The 26,119-nt window shown below is 38.8% G+C and overlaps 2 protein-coding genes across 2 annotated transcripts; both read right to left on the reverse strand.

Annotated features, from left to right (window-relative positions):
• Positions 1-1,117: 1,117 nt before the first annotated feature.
• Positions 1,118-19,348, reverse strand: LOC133868662 (uncharacterized). The gene is made up of 7 exons (XM_062305600.1): positions 19,197-19,348; positions 12,166-12,415; positions 10,977-11,100; positions 8,704-9,029; positions 6,823-8,593; positions 3,129-3,382; positions 1,118-1,503 (listed from the first exon to the last, which is right to left on the reverse strand). Exons 1-7 carry the CDS (start codon positions 19,313-19,315, stop codon positions 1,432-1,434), a joined length of 2,916 nt encoding a protein of 971 aa, XP_062161584.1. The 5' UTR covers positions 19,316-19,348; the 3' UTR covers positions 1,118-1,431.
• A 628-nt stretch (positions 19,349-19,976) lies between these two features.
• On the reverse strand, positions 19,977-25,655 carry LOC133869170 (protein argonaute 2-like). The gene is made up of 3 exons (XM_062306123.1): positions 25,139-25,655; positions 22,722-23,859; positions 19,977-21,822 (listed from the first exon to the last, which is right to left on the reverse strand). Exons 1-3 carry the CDS (start codon positions 25,605-25,607, stop codon positions 20,409-20,411), a joined length of 3,021 nt encoding a protein of 1,006 aa, XP_062162107.1. The 5' UTR covers positions 25,608-25,655; the 3' UTR covers positions 19,977-20,408.
• Between the last annotated feature and the right edge of the window lie 464 nt (positions 25,656-26,119).

A 26,119-nucleotide genomic window follows, 5' to 3' on the forward strand; every position in this document is an offset into this window, starting at 1 on the left:
CACGAAATCCCATGGCTTAAAGAAGGTGACAAGAATAACAGATTTTTCCATGCGTTGTGAGCAAGAAATTCAAAACAAAAGGAGCCTCATTAGGAGAATCAAGGATTCAAACAAGACTTGGGTGAAGGATCGCGTGGTCTCGCTAGTCACTTCCCTTTGGTTAACCAAACCCGACTTGACCACCCCCTCAATTTTATTTTCTTTTCGCTTTACATTATATATCCAATATTTTTTTGAACTTTTTATAGTAGGTACTAACTAAATGTTAAGGTGCTGACACGACACTGATAGTTTTCATCAAAATTTTAGATAGAAGTTTAAGTGCAAGGACTTATTTGTGTGTTTTACTTGGTACAGGGAGCTTTTAGACAATATTTTTACATCTCAACGAGGCACTTTGCAAATGATCAAAATTACTTGAACTGATTTTGCAACTTTATTTATTTATTTATTTATTTTGTCTCCACTATTTCCTATAGCATTTTGCTGAAATGATCTCAAAAATTGGTATGAATAAGTTCTGTGCAGTGAAAAATAATAGCAATAAAGTTAATGTAGGATGCTAAATATTTTAATAAAAACCCGTGAATAAAGACCGCTTATTAGTAAAAGAAATATTTGATTAGTGGGAAAGTACCAAATTAAAAAAATATCTTGCCCGCCGAACACAATATATATTGGAAAACTACAGAAATTTGATACTCGTGGACCTGTGAGGCTGTGAGTGGAAAGTTCCGCTTGGGGGAGCCCCACCTATTATCTAGAAGCGAACAAGAAAAAGGAAACAAATCTCCCTCCATAAATTTATGGGAAGACCCTCTCCAACTTCAACTCAAGAACATCATCTGCTCAAAAATCCATAAACATCATGAACTGGACTCCTGTATCCAACTTAAAAACAACAAACAAAAAACAAAACCGTTAAAGGACACAAAATCCATGCTATAAATAAATAAACAAAAGTCATACCACGGTGCTCTTTCAACCTGGAAAGATCATAATATATGACATAAACAATTCGATCACTTCAAGAGTGAGCAAAAAATAGTAACAGATAATAGCAAACACCAAAATGCCTTTTTTTTTTTTTTTTTGATAAGAACAAACACCAAAATGCTAATACCAAAACTCCTTATTTATAAATAATACCTTCAGCTGCATCAGGTTTCATGTTCCACAAAGACAAACATTTCATTAAAATTTACTACAAGAGTGAGTGTCCTAGAAAGAAGGAAGGAAATAAAGTTGCTTCGGTTTACTCATTGTTAAGATATGGAAGAATAATTAATTTGTTCTCGAAAAGCAGCAACCTAAAACTAGTGCAATTAAGATTACTCGACAAAGATACATGACTTGGGGAGACATGAGCAATCACTTCATAAAGTTAAACTGATCTGCTTTTTGGAATAACTTCACTCTTAAGATTGAATATCACTGTTGCCCCTGGCTTCTGCTCATAGAGTGGTGGCGAAGGAGCTTTTGACTGTGAGTCCGGTGATCATCCTGTAAGAGCAAACTCAAATCAGTGTGTTGCATAAGGTATGAGACAAATAATAAAACAAAACAAAAACAGAAAAATGTTTTAAGAATAGCCACCAGCATATTATACCGAGTTGAGTGAATTGTTTTTTTCTTTTTTTTTTAAGTAACAAAAATATATTAAAAAAGATGTAAGGCGCCTAAAAGTACACAGGTATACACACTACACAGGAACAACTAAACCAACCCAAAAAAAGAAAGAAAACCAACAAACCCGCTAGACCCTAAAACCCACGAGGCACTCAACACTACATGCAAGCCTTCCCTTTCCAACGCTGAGAGGGTGTGCTTGGATCGCCGTAGTTAATGGAGCTTTTCAAGTTTAACAGCACCCTCATACCTTTGGTCTTTTGGTGCGCAACCATAATTTTCCGATGAAACTCCTCATCAATAGCATCCAGAACTGCCAAGGATGGATCATCGCCCTCATCACCATCCAATGCCCAATCCAATGACATGTTGGGATGTAAAACACCCAAAGGATAAGAGGATTCTCTATCCTCCCCATACCAAAACTCGTCGCCCTGATCCCACACTATGTTCTCCTCATTCGGGCCAAAACCTACTGCCCACTTTTGAGACTGGATCAAACCATTAAACCAGAATCCTCCTCCTTTTCAATGTTAGGAGAGCCGCAACCACCCAAAAGGCAGGAGTCCCTTCCACCCCAACTTCCTTAGCAACAAGAGTTGATAATGACACGATCGACACTTTAGGCAAGGAACTGGGTTGTACTGACCGATTGAGAAACCCCCTTCAAACAAATCCACACACCAGAGAAGATTGCTTAGCAACAGCCTTCATGGAAACTGCCTTATTGGGATCCTCCACCTTAGAGCGCTGCAAAGACTTGGTCTCGCCAACAATATATGTCCTCGTTGCCGCCATTGTCTCTGCAAATAAGCTCTCATCCAAATGCACTGTTCCGCCTTCTATGGCCCTCCTATAGTAACTCTGAAACGGCTTAGATACCAGCAACGCTGGAGTAGAGAGACGTAACCTTTCTCCCAACTCAGCCGCTCACCGGAAGAAAAAGATTTTTGCCTAGTGGAGGTAGACTGAATCTGATGCTCAATAGACCCATCACCAATACTTACCGGTGCCGAAGAAGACCCTCAGACCTGAGTGAATTACTCTTTGCAACAACTGTGAGAAATGCACTCATTGCAAAGAGAAAAAGAACCCAACTTCCAAAACAACAGAAACAAAGCTATTTCTATCTGCAGCAGCTTATAGGAAGTAGGGTGTACACATAAATTTCCACTCAAGCTAACTCATGGCTATGCCAAAACAACAAACAGTAATCGACAAGCCAACTTATTGGGATCTGTAAACAGGGAGTGGGTCAAAGTTATTCCAGTCCAGAACACTATACTTTATGCACGGATGAAGTCTTAAAAAGAACTTGAGCACATCCAAAAAGCAACAACATTATTAAAATTATTGTTATTATTATTATTTTGCAGTTAACATCTCAAAACAAAGGGGGAAGAGAGAGAGAGAGAGAGAGAGAGCACAATTTGCTCATAAAGGAAATTGAGAAAAAAACAAATTTTAATTCATAGGAGGGAAACAAAATCAAGACAAACCTTATACAAAGATGCTGCTGACTCAGACTGTACTGTCTGAATTGCTACATCTCCCAATGATCGCAAAGCATCCAGCGCATCTAGGGTCAGCTGCCACCCACAAAGTGCAATAGCATCAGCACTGGTGCTGGAACCATAGCTACTACAACCAGTAGCGGCAACATTTCCATTCACCCAAGGGCAGAACTGGTTGTGATGGACAATTGGATCAAATTCCATAGATTCTTCATAATTGCTCTCCCCTTTTGGAGGTCCTGAAAAATCATATGGTTTTCATGCATTACCAATAAAAGTAAGAAAAAACACAAATGAGTAAAATCTTGAAGATCTAAAATATAACTATATACAAAAGAGTTCAAGGTGGTGCACTCAAATTGGCATAAAATTGTATATAGGAGATAGAAGTAGGGATGACAATGTACTAGATCAAATGGAAAAGCTTAATAACTTTTTTGATTTCTGAGTTATGATATTACCAATACTAAAAGTGTACAAGCCGGCTACGGAGGTAAAAATTCCCACAAGAAGTCTCCAATCAAACAATATGACATTGTGTGTAGATTAATACCCAAGATGAGTTGTGGTCTTGTGGAGGTAAAAACTCCCAAAAGAACTCTCCAATCAAACAATATGCATTGTGTGAGCGTATGTGGATTTATACCCGAGATAGAGCTGTGGAGGTAAAACTCCCGAAAGAACTCTCCAATAAAACAATATGACATTGGATCTCGAGAAGGAGCTGGGATGCTTTTACAATACCTCGGCCCCATATTGGAAAAATGAGTAGTCCACATAGAGTGAATAGTTCATAAAGATTATGGGTGGGCAAATTATCCCATTATCGACTATCGAAAACCCACCGGCCGTCACCGAACCGCCTTCGACCGTTTACCGAATATTTAAAAATTCGAAAATCAGAATAAATTTAATTTCCGAAATTATAGTCAATCGGTAATTAGTGAAAATTTATTTATGTCGGTTACCGACCAGTATTTCAAAACGACGTCATTTTGCTCGTTATCAAAACGACATCGTTTTGATAACAAATAAAACGACACTGTTTTGGTACTCTATATAGTCAATTTTTTTCCCCAAAACCCATCATTTGCTAACCCTAGACACTCCATCCCCAGTCCCCGTTGCTCACGCCTCACAAAACATCTGCTGCCCTTTGCTTTTGCAAGCCTCCACTCCGCTGTCCACATGTACCACGAGGTCCACCGTCCACGAGGCCCACCGTCCACGATACCATGTCCGGTGCGTGCAGCAAGAAGCCAAGAACTAAGAAGATCATGATTCATGAACAAGAAGATCGTAATTCACGAGGACCACGAGCCAATCATGTTGAATTGGTACCTGGGTTTATTTTTTTTCTTTGATTTATATATATTGTGATTTGTGGCTCAGATCTGCTGGTGATTTATAGTCGGTCATTTTCATTCTCTCTAAATGGGGTTTTGTACCATTGCTTGTTCAGCAAAATAGGGGTTAATGGGGTTCTTGATTTGTGGTCAAGGGTTTTGAGTTTCTGGGGGGAACTAGGTATTGCAGTTGTGGTTTGATTATTGTTTGAGTCTAAGTATGAGAGTTTTGGGTTTGTTGGAAACTTGGAATTTTAAGTTGTAGTCTTGCTGAATTAATGGTTGAATTTCCAATTTATCCGACCGATAATTACCGATTTATCCGATTATTTCGAATTAACCGAAAATTTCAAAAATGTTGCTTCTTGGAATAAAGTCGGGTAATTACCCGACTTTACCGACAATTTCGGTCAGGAGTCGAAAACACCATTTTCGACACCGATATACTCAACACCCACCCCTAATAAAAATAGTTATAAGTGTTAAGTCTCACATTGCCTAGTTACTCGATGAAACTGGGATTTATAAAGAATTCTAGGCAAGTTCTAAATTGATTAATTCTTTTCGGGTGATATTGAAGATGTAACTAACATTTTTCCCTAGGTTGTTACAAATGGTATCAGAGCCACCTAGTAACGCCAAGCTATGTGGTGTTGGAGCATTGCATAACGTGGCTTTGACGAGAACGTCGGGAGTTTAAGGGGTGTTACAAACGCCCCGGTCCCATATTAGCAAGATGAGTAACCCATATAGAATTTGTGGTTTATAAAGATAGTCATGAGTGCTAAGTCCCATATTACCTAGTAACTAGGTGAAATCGAGCTTTAAAATGAATTCTAGAGAAGTTCAAAATTGACTAATCCTTTTGGAGTGATAGCGCAAATATGACTAGCTTTTTTCTCTAGGTCGTTACAATTTTCTCTAATTTTTTAGTACCAAGGTGGTGATGGCTCTTAGACTAGGTTTTGGCACGACGTTTGGTGTGGGGAACGTTCTTTTACAGAAACCTTTCCAAAGTTATTTTGCATTACACGGGATAGGGATATTGTGGTGGCTAACCACATGTTACATCACAATGGAGAGGCATTCAAATATGAATTTTATCAGATTGGTGCATGGTCAGGAGGTGGACGCTATTTCTTCTCTTTTCAATGCTCTAATCCTGTTAGGTTGAATCAGGGGTGAAGATAAGCTCCGTTGTATTCCTTTGAAAAGATTGTCCTTTGAGGTCAATTTTTTTTTTTTATAAAGTTATCCTTATCAATACTGATTCCTTCTCCCTTTCAAAGAACATTTGGAGTCGATGCAGGACAAACAAAAGATTGAGAAGAGAGTGAACACAGAGAGAAGAAAAAGAGAGGAAGAAGCCGAGAAGTGGGAGAAAATAAGCCAAAGAGAAGGAGAAGAAGCTCGAGAGGGGAAAGGACGACAAAACCATGTCAATAATATTAATTCATCATAAGTGGCTGAATACAATAGAAATCCAGGTTTAAATAGACTAGGAATTAAACCTTAACCCTAGCCCTAATCGTACTTGGGCTAATGGCCCACTAAAAACAACATAAAGTCCAAAATAAAATAATAATACCCCTCTGAAAAAATAAAAGAAATAATATATATATATATATATATATATGTAATTTCAACACAAGTACAGATTAAGGTACTACCTTGCTACATAAAATGTGGAGCTAGATAGGAATTTAAATCTGATGTTGTTTACCATCCAGCTGCTGGTCGAAACAATTAGCGGTCATATTTTATAAGCAAATGTATGATAAATGCAGATCAACTCACCCGAATTGCCTTCAATGAGCAAAACAGCTTGAAGGGCCTAGATCAGTAAAATCAATGCCAACCAAATTGCCTACATATACCGAATCTAATGTCTTTTCCTTTTGGGCCTTTCTTCACTTTCCAAAAATTAAGATACATATAGATACGCATACACATAATACACTATGATACAGACAAACACATTCACATATTTATACATATATGCATATATTAAAAAAGGAGGGGAAAATAAATTGAAAGTCAACACCAAAACTGTTTGTTTATCAATTTAGCAGAACAGTGCTCTTTATGAGTAGATGAATTTTCTTGAAGAGAAACCAAAGATCTAGCTTTGAGTGAGTGAGTGAGCGAGTGAGGGAGGGAGGGAGGGAGGGAGGGAGGGAGAGAGATAAGCAAGTGAGGGTTCATGATCTTCTCATCCTGTAATACAGAATTTCATATAAGCCATCAAGGAAAAAACAATGAAAGTAAAGACTAAGAACCTGAAAAATTGCAGGGCATGATACCTATGAAACCAATAAGGTCAGAGAACTTACCTAGACCATTTGCAACTGCATTATCTGACTCTAGGTACACGCAGTTGTTTGTAAAAGAAGATTTACCGGCATTTGTAACCTCTTTCTTGGTTGTTTTATAACCAGACAGCACGTTAGCATTGCAAGAGAGAGAAGGAGGCACATTGTTCTCTGGTACTAACTTGCGGCATTGACTTATCTTTTGACCACTTTCAGCTGATTCAGTTTTAGCAGAACCATCAATTTTTGAGCTGCTGTCAGCCCTTCCAACAGATCGAGATAGCATTTCCTGGCTATCACCATGGGGATCTTCCCTGTTAATTTCATCGGGGACAATCTCATCCATTAGTCCAGGATCTGGAGCAGATTCACCTGTCTGGCCCTGATTTTCAGCATCTTCAACTCTGGGTTCCACATCACCAACCACACTATCTGCTCTATGGACAGATACATCAGCCCCATGAATTTCAGCCTCGTGACTAGCACACATCCCAACACTTCCTCCACTAATTCCAAAACTAAGCCCATCCCTGGCTTGAGCAGTCACAGTTTCTGCATTGAAAATTTCTTCCCCATCGTTCGTACTACTGACACCCATTTCTCCGGGGACTGCAGCAGCTGGTTGGAAACCAATGCTCTGCTGAGCTTGGTTACTATAATTCAATTCTGATGTATCATTAATGTCAAGATTACCATATATACTAGAAGAGGGGAAATGAACATCATCAACATCTGCAGGATAATTTTCAACACTTTCCATAGAGTCGTTTGCACTATGGCAACCAGTATCCATTGCAATGACCGATGATGCACGTGTAGAATCCCTGGCCGATTGAATCCCTATAAGTTGGTCACTTCCTTGTCGAAACGAAGTCACTCTGTTGCCATCTGTGTAAATTTCAAAGCCCATTGAATGGCTAGGACCAGCACCAGATGAATCTCTATGATATGAGGAACAGTATGTATCAAAAACATCAGAGTCACGAGCACGTTTTGAAGGCCCAGCTGAATCTTGTCTTCCATCTGTGACTTCATCACCATCACGATCAATGACAGTGCCTTCAACGCTATCGGCTTGCTGAATCCTTAAGTTTGGCCTATAATCCGAGCTTCCACCTTTCTCAAAGCTGCGTTTACGAGAGCTGGGACCCCGTGATTCATATGAAGCTGCACGGTCACCAACCTCACTGCCTGAAGGCTGCCCAATTACTAGGTCCCTTCCCATTTCTGCATCATGAATATTTTCAGATAACATTGTCCTGCCCAATTGAATAAAAGGTAAACCCCCTGCGATCGTAAGATTCAAATCGACATCTGTGCTCGGCATCAATTTACCATCGTTCGTTGTTGCGACTTCATCACGGTCTTCAGTATGTTCTCTTTCCATATCATCAGCAGCAACCCAACCACTAATTCCACTGGCTGCACTTACTCCACGTGTCAATCCCATTTTTTTGCTTGCATCAGGAATATCAATATTGTTGGGAGTGAGCCGAGCAGGTCGAGGAACTGTTAAGAAATCTGATATCCTAACTGTGGCACCACATAAGCTACAATCTAGCAAAGGTGACCTGAACTCACTTCTAGAGTCCTTAACTAACACTTTATTCTTCCCAGTGTCTTTTTTAGCAGCAGACAGTGGTTTCTTGCTTGCGCCAGGATCATGCGATAGATGCACCTGGGCCTGGGTAGTATAACCATTCCTAGCTGATTGAGCGGAATGCTCTTCGCAGTCTTGAACATTTAATTGCCATCTTGGTTCCCATCCGCAGAGGCTTATAAGCTTCTGGGCCTGCCAAAGGAAAAAAGACAATTAGAAATACATGAGCATATAGATAAATGGAAGAGGCAATGAGTCGGCAAGTATTACCAGCCAGCAAAAAGTACATAAATATATCTTACACGAGAATATACACAGAATGCGCCATCTTGAGAGCTTCCAAGTTCTGGAATACTCTCTGGTCTAATATCTAATTCCCCTGACAGAAAGCGATCAATTTGTGGGCCCCGAGAAACCCGCATTTGCTCGATTGCAGATACAGCCACAATGGGAAGAGATTGAAATTGCAGAAGTCCATCACATCTATCCTTATATCCCCCAATAAGGGCAGGCTGAGAAGTTGGAGGAAACTGCACCAAGCTTTCCGGGCAGCTATTTCCCCTCCAAGGACAATTGCCTTTGTGCACAGAATCCAGCTGTTTGGCAAAGGCTTCAGCAGCATTTTGGACTTTAGCCATGAAAGAAAGAAAATAGAGGAAAAGGAAAATCAGTATTAATAAGGACCAGCTCATTTGGTTCTTGCTGAATCATCAAGTAAAATTTTCTTAAATAAGGAGAAACTACCACATAGATAAATCTATTTGAAATAGGAAGTTAATGTCATTCTGAATGGGACTAAGGAAACGGGTCAGGGGTGCAACTACTATGACTTCCACTAAGATGAAATTCTATGACCCTGAAAATAATAAAATAATTGACTAACAATGAAAAGTAAAAATAAAGGTAATATTAGACAAGAAAAATATAGGCTTTGCTTGTTAATGTGTTTTGGAGGGTGATTTTTGTTTTTGTTTGAAGAAATGTTCTGATGTGATATAAAAATAAAAACAGTCTAGAATGTTGTGTATGTTAATGATTTTGTTTTGAATACAGAAGAAAAGAGAGAAGAAAAGAAGAAAAAAAAATCACAAACAGAGCCATATTTTTTTACCTCCAACTTGAACTATTGGTGGTAGGTGCTCCAGTGAAATCATAACTAGATAAAAGATTAAAGCAAGGCTGCTCTCAGGTTCAATCATTTAGAGTGTTAAGGAGACAGGTTATTGTTATGAAGTAAGGATCCAGAGAGGGGGTTGGGGTTCAAAGGAAGCACGAGGACCTTACAGGATGAGTCTGTGAAGAAATATTAGTAACTGTTGGGAATCTTTTTCCAACTTTGTTTCCCGCATTCGCTTCTAGCATGACAAGTGGTGCAGAAAAGGGGCTATTACGTATTCTTTTTCAGAATTCTATTCCATAGCTCATAACAAGGAGGCCTTCGTGTCAAACTACTTGGACCTCTCTAGTTCCCCGATCCTTTGGAATCCAGTCAAGTGAGCATAGTTCATTCCCTTGGAAAAGTATTTGGAAGGTCAAGGCCCCTCTTCGCATTGCTTTCTTCTTATGAACAACAATTGGTAGAATCCTCAAGGCAGATAACCTCAGAAGGCGGGGCTTCCATCTGGCTAATTGGTGTTGCCTTTATAAAAAGAATGAGGAAATTATTAATCATCTTCTCATCCACTGCGAATATACTGTAGATCTCTTACACTTGGTTCTTAACATTTTCAAAGTTTCTTGGGTCATACCTAGTAACATCCTAGAGCTTCTTCATTGTTCATAATTTCTAGGGCAAGGACACCCCAAAGAAACAATTTGGAAAGTTATTCCTGCTCTCATAAATTGGAGCACTTGGAGAGAAAGGACTCGGTGTCTCTTTGAAGATAGCGAGTCCAATGTGCTTTTTCAAAAATCCTCCCTTTTGAGATCTCTTTTGGATTGGGTTGTAATGTTCCTAATTTTGACTCAGAATCTAGTAGATTTAATTTGTTTTTTAGATTGTACTAGCCTTTAGGATTTTCGGCTCTCTTGTATACGTTTCGTGTACGAGGGATTTGCCCTTTTCCTTCAATAAATTATTGTTATTCATAAAAAATTTAGTGTGTAATTGTTATTGCTATTGGCATTGATGTATCATGGAAGTTTCCTTGCTGAAATGGTTTATCATGCATTCACAATGTATCGTGGAAGATGTTTGGTGCATTTGTCATGGAATTACTATCACTGCTCTTATTACAAGTCTAACATATGAAGAAAGGCATTTTGCTAATAATAACTACCGCAAAAGATTATGGTGAGGAAGATTCTCATTGCACTTGTCATGGAATATTTGAAGTATAAAATGAGCTTAGCTTGTATATAATTCAAATATTATTATTTTTTTGATAAGTAATGGACAATAATTCAAATATTATTATACCAGCAGTAACTTTTTTTTTTTATTTTGAGTAATTTTCCTTTTGAGCAATTATACCTGCTGCTGTTGTTGTTATTTGAAATGTACCCCACAGAGTGTAATATGAGAACATTTATAAAAAATGGAAAAAAGAAAACAGTTAGAATCGAATTTACTAACCTTCTACAGGGGTCCAAGATGGTAACAATGTGAAACTCAAGTATGCACCACATGATTCACATGCAATTTTATCAACATCAACATTCACCCAACCTCTCTGTGCACAAGTCAATGAACTGACAACCTGCAAGAAATCAGAACGGAAACAGTGAGAATGCCTCAAAGTGGTCCAGAGCCTATATCTGAAAGACCAAAAAAAGGGAGAAGTAATGTTATAATGCTGCATATGCTAACCATCAACTTAGAATCTACAGTGGCTCATGACCAAAAGCACAGAAAAGTCTGCTCGACTTATAATATCCTTACTTTAAGATACGAACATACAAAAGTAAGGCATCAAAGAAGAGATTTCCATAAAGGTTTCAAATTTTGTTTTTAAAATCTCTATTCTTATTAAAGAGTCCCAGAATCTATTGGTATTTTAGTATTTTGCATTAATATGGAGTAAAGTTCTGGTTAAAGAAAAAATAGGATTAGGGACAATTTCCACAGTCTAATTACAGTTCATTTGGGCAATTTTTTACTCAAGTTAAAACACAAGTTCGAGTCTCATTTGATCTAACAAGAGTTTCAAAGCTTTTACTTGACTGAAAGTTATGAATAACAGACTTATAAAACTCTCTCTCAACGATACAAATTCTCTTAAATCTACTATTAATAATATCTTTAGCATATTTGCACGTAATATTCTGCAAGTATATTCTATAAACTTCAATATCACTTTTAGTTGGACTGAGGCATATAATCTCTCTCAATCTTCTAACTTTTTTGAATTTGTGGATTTTTGTTTTTCTTTTAACATGTAAAGGGGACTTTCTTTGTATACATCTTGTGTGATAGGACTGCACTCCTCTGCGCTTATCAATGAAATGAATTATTTATGTATAAATAAAAAAAAATTAAAAAAACTTCAATATCACTTTTATTCTCAATATGTTGAAGTGTATTAAGTTCTGACTAGTCCGAAAGGCATACTCTAGATACATTCATTTTTAGAATTGAAACACACAATAATCATTTGAATATGAATCAAACTACAGTGATGTGTTACTATTTTACTATATGATATGTCATTTTATTACCAACAAGAGTTTCACTATGCTCTAACATTGGGATTTTCATATAATTTAACCCACCAATCACAAACAAATTCACAGATAAAATATCATGGACCAATCCAAGTTCAGACCTTAGGCTTCCCAAACCAATTCGAAGGCTTGAAGGTAGATAAGCGCCTTAGTAAATCCCCTCTTTCCCATGGTCTACATGAAGGTCTTGATGATCCAAAAGCAGAACCACCAGCACTTGTGCTCAAGGAAGTCCATGGTGGTTGTGAACCAACACAGGACAAAGAAGCCGCTTTGGAGCCATGTCCATGACTGGACCCATCTATACTGCCAACATTTGTAGGACCAGCAGGTGAGGATGCCCCAGCAGAACTGATAAATGCATAAAGCATTAAGCTTTTTCCCCCAAAAAAAGAAAAAAAAGAAAAAGAAAAAAAAGCATATATATATATAACCATACATAAACTTGACAAAATTCCTAATCAGCTGTGTAAGACGAGAGACATTGTAACTACCTAGAGATCTACTAGAAGAAAACATTAGAAACTGTTTCTTGAAAAAAAAGGAGGTTAATCAACATTTAAAGAAATCAGCATACACTTTTTTTGATAAGTAAGAAATCAGCATACACTAGATCACCACAAACCCATAATTCTATCCTTTAAAAACAAAAACAAAAAAATGGCATATGTACTCAGCCTCTGAAAACTTCCATCCTAGCCTATCAAGGTTACTAGGAGATGATACACTTCTGCATGAAAATATGATATAAGAATTTATGAACTTGTTGATAGTATGTTTTCACATAAGCAATGAAATTTGTAAAACAAGCAAGATCTGCAAGGAAGCATAAGAATAATGAGGTGGTAAAGACCATTTTAAACATGAATGGCGATAAGGCCCCCAAACAAAAATTATATCCCCTTAGCATTTTGTATGAAATGCTCAATTTCTCTCATTTAGTAAATTCTTATTCCCTCCCCCCCCCCTTCCCCCTTTTTTTGTTAAAAGGAAGGGTACTAATAGACCTCATTAAGTACTAATAATATAAACATTTGACCTTTCAATATTAATAATGTAAACATTCAATCCTCATGAAGTACAAGATATAGCAATTGAACAATAAAATGGACAGCTTAGATACAAATAGATGCTAAAGGCCTAAGGAAATCTATCCTCGATATTGAGACACGTGTATTTTTTATTTTTTTTAATAAGTAGATCAAGTAATTTTTTGATAAGTAATAAGTAAATCAAGTCTTATTGAAATATTGAGACACATGTAAATAAATGTAAAGAAAAACTATTAGTTCAGCAACTCCTCTCCTTTAGCTGCTCTTTTTTTTCTTTTCTTTTTTTTAATATTTTAAATATTCCTGTTTCTATTGTCCAAAATAGAACCATTTCATCATTACAGCTTTAAATATACAAATTCTAAAGCATCCTGGCAGCAAATTCTTAAATGTGTCACAGCTGCCAGAAAATAAATAACCCAAGAACTAAAGTTGGCACTCGGAGATTGTAAAGTTAATTTACCAAGGCCTGTGAGAAAATGACAGTGATTTTTTAGCACACAACATTAAGTATATTACTCCAGAGTAAAATGAAGTTGTTGAGCCCAATGCTACATCACTAACTGATTTTTCTCCATATTTGTAAGCATTTCCAGGGACCTCTTCAAAAGATGACACCCAAGAACTAAAGTCGGCGCACTCGGGAATTGTAAAGTTAATTTACCATGGCCTGCAAGACCATGACAGTGATATTTTACCACATAACATTTTAAGTATATTACTCCAGAGTAAAATGAAGTTGTTGAGCCCAATGCTACATCACAAGCCGATTTTTCTCCATATTTGTAAGTATTTCCAGCGACCTCTTCAAAAGATGACACTTCCTTTTTACTTAAATATTTTGTGTCTTAAGAGCCTTAGCAGGCACAAGGCAAAGAGTTAAGGCATAAATTGTTGGGAGATTAGACATTGGTGCTAAAGCTCCAAACATTAGTTATCTTCAAATTGTGGTTGATCTACAACTTTTTCTGAAACCCCTAAATACTTTTTTTGAAATAATAAACTGGTCTTATTACAAGCATAAGGTGCCCCTAAGTATACCGGAAGTATACAAGAAAAAGCTCTTAGCTAAAAAGCAAAAAAGAAACAGCTCAAAAAAGAGAAAGAAAACCCAACAACCCTAAAAAACCCAAACCCTCAAGCCCAAAACCATCAGAAGACCCCAGACCTACACCATTTGTGCCTTGCCTTTCCTATGCCGGGAGGACGCGCTAAAATCACCGTAGTTGATGGAGCTTACTAGATTCAAAACTTCCCTCATATCCTTGGTCTTTGGACGTGCTACCTTAACTCTCCGATGGAAGTTCTCTTCAATGGCTTCCAAAATTGCCAATCACGGATCCATATCCTCATCACTATCCAACTCCCAATCCAAAGTCAAATCTGGATGTAAAACACCCAAAGGGTAAGGAGAATCGCCATCCTCCCCATCCCAAACCTCATCGCCTTGTTCCCACACAACCACCTCCCCAGATGGGCCAAAACCTACTGCCCACTTTTGGGATTGGGTCAAAACATTCACCCGGAAATCTTCTCCCTTAATGGTGGTCGGAGAATCCAGAGTCGCCACACCTTCCTTAACAACCAGAGTCAGCGTAGACACAACCGACACTTTGTGTGACAAGTGGGCTCAGGTTGAAAAATCCCCGCTGAAGAAAATCCCTCACCGGAGAGGGAGGCTTACCCTTATCCTGCACTAGAAACACAACATCTCCCTTCTCAGCTGGAATCCTTGGAATCAGAGATAGAAACCCCAGCCCTTGAGCTGGCCTCAAAGCTTCCAACGAATTAGTAAAAAGAATCTCATCCATATGCACTTTTTTGGCTTCCCTAGCCTTCCGATAGTATTTCAGGAACGGCTTAGAGTTCGACATCACAATAGAAGAGGAACCCAACCTCTTTCCCAACTTAGCCGCCCCTAAAAAAGACTAGGAGGAGGTGAAGTAAGACTGAGAAGGAACTTGCAGAGGCAGCACGTCAGAGGACAGAAAATTTGAGCAAGCAACAACCGAAAAATAGGCACCCAAAGAACAAGACCCAACAACATTACCTACCGGTGCCGGCGCCAAAGAAAGAATCTTTGGTGGCCTCGGGGAGGGGGCGGGGGGGGGGGCGGGGGGGGAGAAAACCTAGAATCAGTAGGACTCACCATCGAAGATGACAATCCCAACGGTGCCGGATCAACCAAAGACACCGAAATCACTGGAGCCAGCAAGGGGGGGAAAGTTGAACCGTGAGCCTACCTAATTCTTGAGCTCCTGTGAAACCACGACCTCCGACACAACCAACTCGGCGGAAGGAAGAGTCGGACTTGAAAAGCCCCCGGAAGAACACGAGAGGAGAAGCAGCCGTCAAAGACTTATCCAAGACAATCTTCGGGGCAGAAACCTTCAAATGAGAAGAGGAACACTCTACAAATGCCGAAGAAAGCGCCGGAGAACCCAAACCCGAAAGATCATAACCCAAACCCGTTGGGGAATCAACGGATCCAAAAATCAAAGCGAAACCCATCCTTATGGCCTTCTTGAAGTTGGGCATAAAGCCCAACCTCTTGGAACCAGCCCATAGATGAATCCCTCTATGACAGAATGCATAGAAGCCCGGCCCAAACCCAAACAGCCCACAATCCGTTTCAGCCCAAAAGAAGATGTCCTACTCCTGCCCAACTGACCTGAGAGCCTGCATACCCAATCCAGCCAAACACCAAAAGACTCGAGAAACCTCCTGAAGATCCCATCCACTTGCCCCAAATCGTCACCATCACTGGAGCCAATCGAGCACGCCTCCCTGCACCCACTACAGCTTCAAAAACTGGAGCCAACAGCACGATGGTCTTTACCCATAGGACTAGAAGGATTCCTCTCCAAGGTGAAACAATCCACCGCCTACTGGACCGTTGTGCCGGACCACCCCAATAGAAGAAACTTCTCCACCTCCGCCAACAGGACCAGAGCCTGACCACCTAAGGCAGGGACGGTTGACGACAAGCGCACCACCTCCACAAACGATAAAGGGCCCACTGCCTTTCCAATAAAAACCCCCATTGGAGCGCCATCCCCCTTCTAAACCCCCTCCAAAGTAGATGCCTCAGCACCCAGTGACTGAGCCTTTGATCCAAGAAAAGAGAGCACCTTCCACAACTCACCCACAACCCGAGACCAGCCCCAACCTTCACGGCCTTCAGGGAGCCAAATAGCCCATTTTCGACCACCCTCAGCATAGGCCACCACCTCCAAGAAGTGGCCGGCCTTGTTCCCAACCCCTCGAACCATCAAGGCTTTCGCATCCTCCAGGAAATATTTGACGAAGTCCTTCCCTTAAGCCTTCAAAGCCTCCTCAACAGTGGCCATCAACCACGCTGAACCTTGGATACCCAAAAAAATGAACCCACAAAATCCCTTCCTCCTCTCTTCCAACGGGAGTTTAGACACTCATGCCTTCACCGAAAAGGAGAAACATTTCGCTTCCACAGAGAAGCATTGCTCCATCTTTGCCAAGATTGAAGAGCTAGAAGACGAAGCACCATGGAGACATACCCACGAAACACCCCTCAGCACCACCAGTCAAAAACCTGCACCAAACAAGCTTCGAAAAGGAGAAAACCTAGCAGTCGCACCCAGCAAGAACGAACCAGAACCAAGAACTAGCGGGACGCGCCTACACGCGCCACCGCTAGCAAGGGGAAGCAAAGGAGAGCGGGGGATCGGAGATGAAGAGAGAGAACGGAGAATGGGGTCTTACAATTCTTACCCCTAAATATTTAAGGGGGCTAAAGCACTGAAAACTCATTCACCCTAATGTTTGGTCAAAAGGTTCTCATCAAAATATAGTTTAAGGCTCACAGACGTTCTAGATATCTCATAGTTCCATCTGACTTAAAGATTCTATAGACGACCTACTTCTTGTCTTCCCTTTCCTTCTCTATATAAATACAGGATCAATCTAAAAATTTGGCAAACTATGAGGATCCAGATGTTGTCAATAATTAAAAAAACTCTTTTAAGGCATATTTAAATGTTGCCAATACTTGTATTATAGCTTCTGTGCAGTTCCCCTGGCGTTTCTATATTAAAAATAAAAAATAAAAAATCCATCCCCTAGTCACCTTCAAAGAAGGAAAATTAGAGAATTTCACAAACTCTAAGCTAAGCATGGATGCTTTCAATGACCTATAATAGCTTGTATACAGTGCCCGTGTTTTCCCTACAAAATAATTCTTCAAGACCCACATGGTTAAACTTCATAGAACTTGGACCAACATACTTCATTGCAATCTCATTCATTTTTATCCTTTCTCATGTATTTTTAATGTTTCTACTACTTTTCCACTAATTTGATCGCCTTTTTCCCAGAAAAAAAGGGTAGGAAGAAAAAGAACAGTTGAGGGCAGAACACTGTAAAAACATGCCAAGACACAAAAGTTAGACCATCAATAAGCTGACATGTCGTTGCAGGATCCAAATTTAAACCAGTACCACCAAAAAAAAGTTCTAGAATGTATTTCATAAATCTACGAATGCATAGATCTATTCTTGAGGATCACTTCCAAGTTAATTATGCATAAGTGTCTTTGCAGCCCACCATTTTCGTCACCCATAATATAACCTTCCAAATGAAATATGATGAACATGCTCATTTTCTTATCACTGCTGCTGTTGTACCTTCTTATTTATCCTGCTGTGACTCTTATACCCAGCACGTGAAGTTAATTACATTGAAAAATTAGTGCGACAAATGAAACAATATCCCAAAAATTGATGCAACAAATGAGTCTTTGATCAGTTCCCAATTTAAGAAGTTTTCTTTTTCACAATATGAAAGGCTTTACTCCCACCTAATCCAATCCCATTTTCTTTGATATTCAATAAATGCAAAGGAAAAAATCAAAATGCAAGTTCTATTTCAAAACTCTCAGTCCACCAACTCTACAAAAACCTCAACAAAACTATCAGAATTATGTTTTATGCTCTTCTGTTTCATAAAGGCAACTAGGTATCTCAACAAAACCCAGAAAAAAAGATCTTCATGTCTTACAACTTGAATAGTTAAAACAAAAAAAATACTCATCTATAGCATTTCCTCAATAAACGATAGAGCCTACAAAATTCTCAAAAGCAGTGAGCATTTATTGTAGTAAACAAACACTAAAACATAGTACATTATATTTAGTTAACCAAATCCCAATGCCCTGAAACAGCTGAAATTCAACGTTTTATCATACAATTCCCATTAAATTCATGCAGAAGTCATAAAAGTGAAATTGTAAGGAATCAAAAAGAACTACACATAAAAAAATAAATTAATTAAATAATAGTAAATGCCAAAGTCCAGAATTATATCTATAAAGAATCTCCACACAAGTACGAATAGCATACAACTACAATTTACGTAGTTAAGTGGAAAAGTTCATTTTTAAGAAATCAAAAGACAGTGACAAAAATTTTACTTTCCATTCCTTTCCCACAAATTCCCCAGCAACCAAAGACCACAAGGAGTACGCAGAATTAAGTCCTCATCACAAACCTAAAGACCATCAATACAACAACATCCTAGGCAAAATTAACACTGCCAGTGCAAGAACGTTCATAAATACAAGCTACTTGGAGTGCAGAAATAAAAAAGTGAAGTGCCAATACAACTTCACTAATAAAAACACTACGCTATCCACTGTTTTGAACCCCCTACATCAACTAAAACGCAAGTATGTGCCTTTTGTTGTACGCATTGTTACATACACAAACTGGTGACTGAATTTCCCATACCAAACCTACTAGACTAAGCTGAACCGAGCTTCCCATTTTACCAACCACATTTGCAGCTCCAAATGCTAGACACGAATTCGACTCCCAATTCCTTTCCTCTACGCAGAGACTTAGAGCTCCGAATCCCGTTACCCAATCGACCAAATCCCTAACGTAAAAACTCCACAATACCACAATCACATCGCACCGAGCTGATTAGAAACCCTAATTTTACTCAATTCACAAAATTCAAGAAAAAAACCGATCACAAAACCAGAATTCGAGATCATGCATGTGATTGAATGGGAGAAAGAGAGAGAGAGAGAGAAAGTAGAATACCTCGCAGCAGGAGCATGGTCAATGGTCCCTCCGGAGCTGATAACCTCCTCTCTCATCTCTGCTTCGCCCCAAATTTCGAAGCGAGGAAATGAGAGAGAGTAAGTAGAGGGGACTGCCATTTATACCCCTGGAATATTCGAGCGTGTAGCCTAATGCGAGTCAAAAGCTCAGTTTATGATGACGTGGAGACGGGTTCAGATTGAGCGGATCGGGTTGTTTGTATCCAACATTACGTACGGGTGCTTGGGAACTGGAAAAACAATGTAAAACTGTTTGAAGGCTTGAAGCCAGGTTGCTAATTGCTAAATATAATTGTTTGTTTTATTATTGTTTGATAATTAAGGTTTTGAACTTTTTTATTTTTTTTTCTTTTTAAAAAATGAAAAATTAGTCCATATACTTAACTTAATTTACAAATCACTCTGTGCATAGTATAAAAAATAATTTTAAGGTCCTTTTGGTAAGCAAAAGTTATAAATTATTCTATAAAACCTTTTTTCCGTCCATAAACTTAATAAAGTCCGTTAAATTATCACGTCAGTCCTAATAAAAACGCAACACATGCCACTCTTAATTAAATATATATATATATATATATTAAAAATTCAAAACTCAAAACATACAATGGAAGAATAGTTGCCACCGAAAATGGCCGGCGGTGGTCCGACGATACCTTCGGGCCACCCCATAGCAGGCTCAAAATAGATAAATGTTTTTTTTCCAAAGATATGTCCACATTAAACATTGTGATCCTAAAGTATACTCATTCACACGTACACATTAAATCAAACCCATGCCATTCCCATATCACATTGATTAGAGAAAAGAAACACAGAGGTACAAACACCAAGACCAACTTCCTGCATCCGCAGGATGACTCCAATAACAGAAGAAATCTTAAAAATAAAAATTCCAACAGATTCAATCCTTGTAGTTGTCTGACTCAAACAAAACCATAACATTCCTGATTCCTCTACATAAACCAAATCACAGCAGCTAGATGACAGAATAAGACTCAAATATAAAATCGCATTGTCCACACAAACCCTGACTCTTTTCTAGAAGGACGAGACAACACATTGAGACTTATAACCCATTAGATTCACGCACAAACTCCTTTACTAATTCGGATAGGAAAGAGGGCGGAGGAAAGAGGGCGGAGGGCATTGTCAAACCAAAGATAGCCATAACACAAGGCTGTGATACAGCCTTTCAAACAAAGAACATTTCATTTTCCAAGCCAGGGTGCAGCTTGAAGAAATTCTGATCAAATGACGAAGAGGGTGCTGTTGAAGCTGGAGATTGCCCCTCCTTCATCATTGCCTCGTAGTAGAGTCGCCCTCGATAAGCAACAAGGTCAGCGTAGTACACAGGCGGGACCAACGATACAGGTTTAGTGCACCGAGCAAAGGTAAAACACAAGTCATAAATAAGCTTCTGCAATAGGTCAGAACTAAACCCATGCTCATCCCACAGGACATGATAGTGCGTAGGCTTGCTTGTCCCAATGCTTCCATAGTGACTAAAAAGATAGAAGTCAAACTCGAACGGGTGAGCTATTATTGAATCAACAACTGTACCTGGAGACGCATTGCCAGTAGAACCCCCATCCTTTGTGCTCTCCGGAAAGAAACGAGTTGGGTGACGCTTTTGGGCTACTATGAGTGTGATGGTTGGATAATAATTTATAGTTTGAAATGCCCTCTTCAAATCTAACAACTCCTCATTAAGAACCATATCAAATTGGTTGTCACTAACTCCGTCGCGAAAGACTACGATCTTGTCTGGCCTGACATTATTTAACCGAGCATAAGATTGAACAAGTTCCAAACACATATCCCCAAATTGTAGAATCCTCTCTTTCCGATGGGCTTGCGTGCGGACCCGTGTTGCATAGCGATTTACAGCAGGCCAGTTCATAGTTGCAACAACAGCTGCTATGGATGGACATGTGGTATTCCAAGAACCAGGATGATTGACATCAGCTCCAATGAACATAACATGAGCTTTGCCTCCAAAGTGCGGGAGCGGGTCATTCAGCTCTACATTACTGCCTCCAAGCTTGGCATTTATCTTGATAGCAAGATTTGCAAGAAACTGGTCCTTTGCTAGGTTGGCACAAGTGGATAGACAACACTGTGTCACTATACCAAGTTGGGTCTCAGAGATCCACTTGAGAGATTTATAACCATCAACCTTCATGGACATCACACATAGAAGAATTTGTAAATTACCACCACCCTCTTCATTGACTCTTTCAAGCAGTTCACGCAGTTTTTCAACCATTGAAAACACACTCATGCTTGTGCGCTCATATAAGAGAGGCTCCTCCATGTGGATCCCCAGATTTTTGCACTTACTAATAAGCTTTGGAATAAAAAAAGTAGGACGCAAACTTGATCTTTCAGAGGAGCTGAAGTCAATAACACCCCACCGGTAAATTCTTTTACCTTCCACCACCGATTTGCCGACAAGATTCCATTGGCATTTCTCTTCATCGACTTTTACCTTAATCACTCTGCCGTTTGGAGCAACTAACTTCAACACAGGTGGGTCAATACGGCGTCCTGTAACTATTGTCATGTCTGGGTTTACTTCAATTCCAAAATTGTGAATTATGCCTCCACTGCCAATAAAACAAAACCAAATTTGAGAAAGAAAAAAATGTCATAAAAGTTTAATTACTACATTATTCAGATTGCATTATGTAATTTGATCCAAACCGTTAACATATGGAAATCCATATCAAATAATGTTGACGAAACTAACACTCCTATAATATATCTGTATCATATTTCTCATCTACATTCCCTTTATCAACCCAAATCAGAAAGTTAAGTTTATTTATCCAACACTTATTAGTTTATCAGCTATAAAATCATACTAGGCTCCTAATAATAGCATTATAACTAAAATATTTAATTCTAAGGCACTCAAACTACACTATCGATACATGCCTTAGATACACTGCAGCGATAGCATCAATGCCAAATTTCAAAAAAACAAATAAATAAATAAAACGATGATGTTCATTACTTAGTAGTAACCGGAGGTGGCCAGCATGAGATCCATACAAATACCAAGAACTTTTATATTCGTATCACAGCATGAAAGCCAAGTCTACTATATTGAAAACATCAGCATATATTTTCATGGGTAAGAGATGTCAAATGATAGCTATTGACAATATACTCAATTATTTACAAGAAAACTAAAGTGCTAGAATACACTTTAGTTTTTTCAATTGTTGTTCTTTATAAGTAGGAAAAAAAAACAAAAAACAAACAGCTTTTACCATAAGAATCCATAAACTGTTAATGCCAAAAAACAGTATTGGCTCCTCAATAAAAAAAAATATTTGGTTGTAAGTGAGACATCCACCTACAAATATTAACAGCATTCATGCACTTCTATTTGTTGATTTATGAAATAGCAAGGATAAATTTAGGAAAACAACAACAAATATTCTACGAAAATATTATATAATAATGAAATAAAAAGAAAATAAATTTCATATTCACATACCCACAAGGACCATGTTCTGAACGTACAATGCTGCATATCTCATGCTCCCTGACCTCTGGTCGAACTACTGACAGGTTCTTCAACTTCATGTTTGCATTTCTATCTAAATGCTCCTTTGGATATCTTTGCCCCTCAACTAAGTTGCAAAACTCCATAGGTACGTGGTTTTTCTTGTCTCCTTTTCCCAAATCCAAGCAAGGAATATCCTTATAAATAATATCCTTGTCATATTTGTCTCTAAAGTAGTCAACTATTCCAAGTTGCCTTGGTGGATTCTTGCCCTCTGGGTCTTCTGCAATGAATGATATTTGTCTTGTTTTCTCATCAGTAAGACCTCCAATGGTGTACTTCTGTTTACTTTTTCGATGAGTCACAGTGACTTTCAACCCCTTCAGCACATCATTTACTTCTCTCCTAAAGCTTTGGAAATAATTTATGTCAAAACCGTTAATATGCTGCCTGAGGAAATCAATAACTGGCATTTGCTTCCGAAATGCCAAAACTGAATAGTCCAAGCACATTGCTGGGCCCTGAGAGGTGGCCTTTAATCTAGGTTGAAACCCTCTAGATGCCGCAATGCCCCTTCCAAGATCATCTCCTTCCCTAGATTCTCTCGGGAAAAAACTCCGACCAACAGAGATCGTATGTCTAGCTGGATTCTCCTTCATTACAAGATCCATTGCTTGTAGTATATCGCGCGGGACTGACATGAGATGCCCGCTTAAATAATCCTTCAACTTGCAAAGCTTGAGCTCATTCACAAGCTTGATAGTAACTATATATGACCGACCCTTCATGTCTTCTCCATTAGAGACTTCCACACGAAAATTTCCAATGGGCAATGATACTGCACTGAAAATGTTCTTCTCACCATCGTATGCAGTCATTGACAAGGGAAATCTGGAAGGATCATCAGAAGATAATTTGTTCCGGATCAAAGACAAAGTAGATTTTGATATTTCCACAGGCCGACCTTTATTGAAAGACACCTCAGGTTTGACATCAACATCATAATGCATTATCACATTCTCTGGATTGAATCTGACAGGAAAATGATTAACGCAAAGCCTGGCAGTTCGAATATTAACTGTACCACCATTATCAGGTCGTTTTACTGGGATAATTCTATCTGAAGCCTCTGGAGAGCCAAACAAAACATAAGAGGGTCAACTTCTGAAGTTCTCAAGCCAATAACAATCCATAAAGATGAAGATTTGGTTAATAGTTACATGTTTTTATGGGATAAATGCATTTTTAGTCCCTGTAATTTGAGGTTTTGACAAATAGTTCGATGAGCTTTAAAAAGTGATTAGTCACTCCTTCGAATAAGCAAAAGAGAACAAATTAGTCATTGTCTTTAGAAAGTTGACAAAATCCGTTAATTTGCCACATCAACACGAATAAGGCCGGCGAGAAGAGTGACCAAATCATCCAATGGCTATTGGAGGTGGTTCGGCCATCCTCTCAATTTTTTTGAAAGAGTTTTTTTTTTTTTTTTTTTGCCATTTGGGAGTAAACGAACCACCACCAATGGCTATGGGGTGACAGCCAGCCCCAGATATGCTCAGAGGGGATAGTTCGACCACCCCTTATTCTTTTTTTGCTTACCCCCTAGGGATTGCGTAATCACTTTTTAAAAGTCAACGAACTATTTGTCAAAACTCTAAACCACATTAACCAAAAAGACATTTATCCCTATTTTTATTAATTAGGGTACTATATAGAAAACAATTAATACCACAAAGTACTAGAAACACGACTACTAGACAGTGTTGAATTATACCTTTTATTGTTTGGGAACATCAATACTACTTTTTCTCCGCAACCCTTATCTAAACATAAGTATGGCTTATTGCCTTTTAAAGGAAGCCAATCTTAATGAATGATGATCAGTCATCCCACATATTAAAAAATAAATATATGAAATAAAAACAAAAAATATAATCCACAACTTGCAGAAAAACCTCAGTTGTATAATGATATCACTAATTTCACCGTGTATACTTCTTTTTATTTTTTGATACACATCCCGTGTAAAGGTGAAATAGTTAAATCAAATAAGAATACAAATCACGTGTAAAAGTGTAATGATGTAATAGTTAAAGCATGTCACAATAGAAGCACTTTAAACTCAATCAATTCTGTACCGGGTTCTAAAAGGCAGCGATGGAATTAGAATTTTTTCCTTGGGGGGCCCGACTAATGAAATAATACAATTAGAAAGAAAAAAAAAAGTTCAAACATTATATGAGAAAAAAAAGTTTCAAACGAGATTCTTTATATATTAATATTACTTACAACTAAAGAGAAATATGCAAAATTATATCTAATATCTTGCTAATTTGGACAGATATATACAAAAAAATAACACAAACAATTCATAAAGTACAGAGTAAATTCAGAAACGAATCACATACCGGGCACAGGTTCAGGCCGAGATATCTGAGGCTGACGCTGAACTGGTGGAGCAGATTCCACCCGCTGACCCGTAGACGCTCCTCCGCCCCTGCCGTAATCACCACCAAGCCCACCCGTAGACGCTCCTCCGCCACTACCGTAACCACTAGCATCATCACCGCCACCACCACGCCCACCCCTCCCCGGTCCTCCGCCCCTACCATAACCATTACTACCACCACCACGCCCACCCCTTCCCTGTCCTCCGCCCCTACCATAACCATCACTACCACCACCACCACCACCCCTACCACTGTTGCTCCACCCCTCGCCGGAACCATCTTGCCTCGGACTCCACTGCTGCGGTTGATGATGATGGCGACCACCACCACGACCACGACCACCATCTCTTCCTCTCCCTCTCCCTCCTCTTCCGCCCCCACCCGCTCCGTCTCTTCCTCTTCCTCTGTGCCCAAGTCCTCTCTCCATTGGATCTTTGGGAGCAAATAAAAACTTAAACAAGAGAATTTTGGGTTACAACTTACAACAAACGCATAGAGTGGGAGTTATATATATATATACTCCGTGCTTAGTCTGAAAGGAAGAAAAGGCTTGGACAGCAAGTAAGCGAGTCAGCCAGGCAGTTTTTAGTCCACTACGCGTCAAAATCCAATGTGAGAGGAAGACCGACTCGAGTGAGGACAGAAAAATAGGAGGGAAGGGATTGGTGGAATCTCGAGGCAATTCCGGAAGGTTCCGGTGTAACCGATGGAGATTCGCGAGGGAATGGGGGGAAGAGCGGGCAAATGACGGAGAAATTGATGGGAATTTTCGATTTAATTTTTCTTTTTTTTAAAAAAATAATAATAATAAACAAATTTAAAAAAAATAAAGAAAAAACGATTTTTTTAACAAAAAAAAAACGAAAAATTAACTGAAAATTATATTTAAAAAAAATTAAAAGAAAAAAGGAAAAAAAATGTTTTTTATTTTTTATTTTT

This window comes from Alnus glutinosa, chromosome 5 (genome assembly GCF_958979055.1).
Source record: "Alnus glutinosa chromosome 5, dhAlnGlut1.1, whole genome shotgun sequence".
In the NCBI taxonomy this organism is placed as follows: Eukaryota; Viridiplantae; Streptophyta; class Magnoliopsida; order Fagales; family Betulaceae; genus Alnus; species Alnus glutinosa.

Coding starts and splice junctions, on each gene's coding strand:
- LOC133868662 (XM_062305600.1), bottom strand. CDS start 19,315: ATGGCAGTCCCCTCTACTTACTCTCTCTCATTTCCTCGCTTCGAAATT. Junction 12,416..19,196: donor GACCATGCTCCTGCTGCGAG/GTATTCTACTTT, acceptor TGCATTTATCAG/TTCTGCTGGGGCATCCTCAC. Junction 1,504..3,128: donor CAGCAGCATCTTTGTATAAG/GTTTGTCTTGAT, acceptor TTGCTCTTACAG/GATGATCACCGGACTCACAG.
- LOC133869170 (XM_062306123.1), bottom strand. CDS start 25,607: ATGGAGAGAGGACTTGGGCACAGAGGAAGAGGAAGAGACGGAGCGGGT. Junction 23,860..25,138: donor TCGGCCTGAACCTGTGCCCG/GTATGTGATTCG, acceptor TTGGCTCTCCAG/AGGCTTCAGATAGAATTATC. Junction 21,823..22,721: donor TCAGAACATGGTCCTTGTGG/GTATGTGAATAT, acceptor TTTTATTGGCAG/TGGAGGCATAATTCACAATT.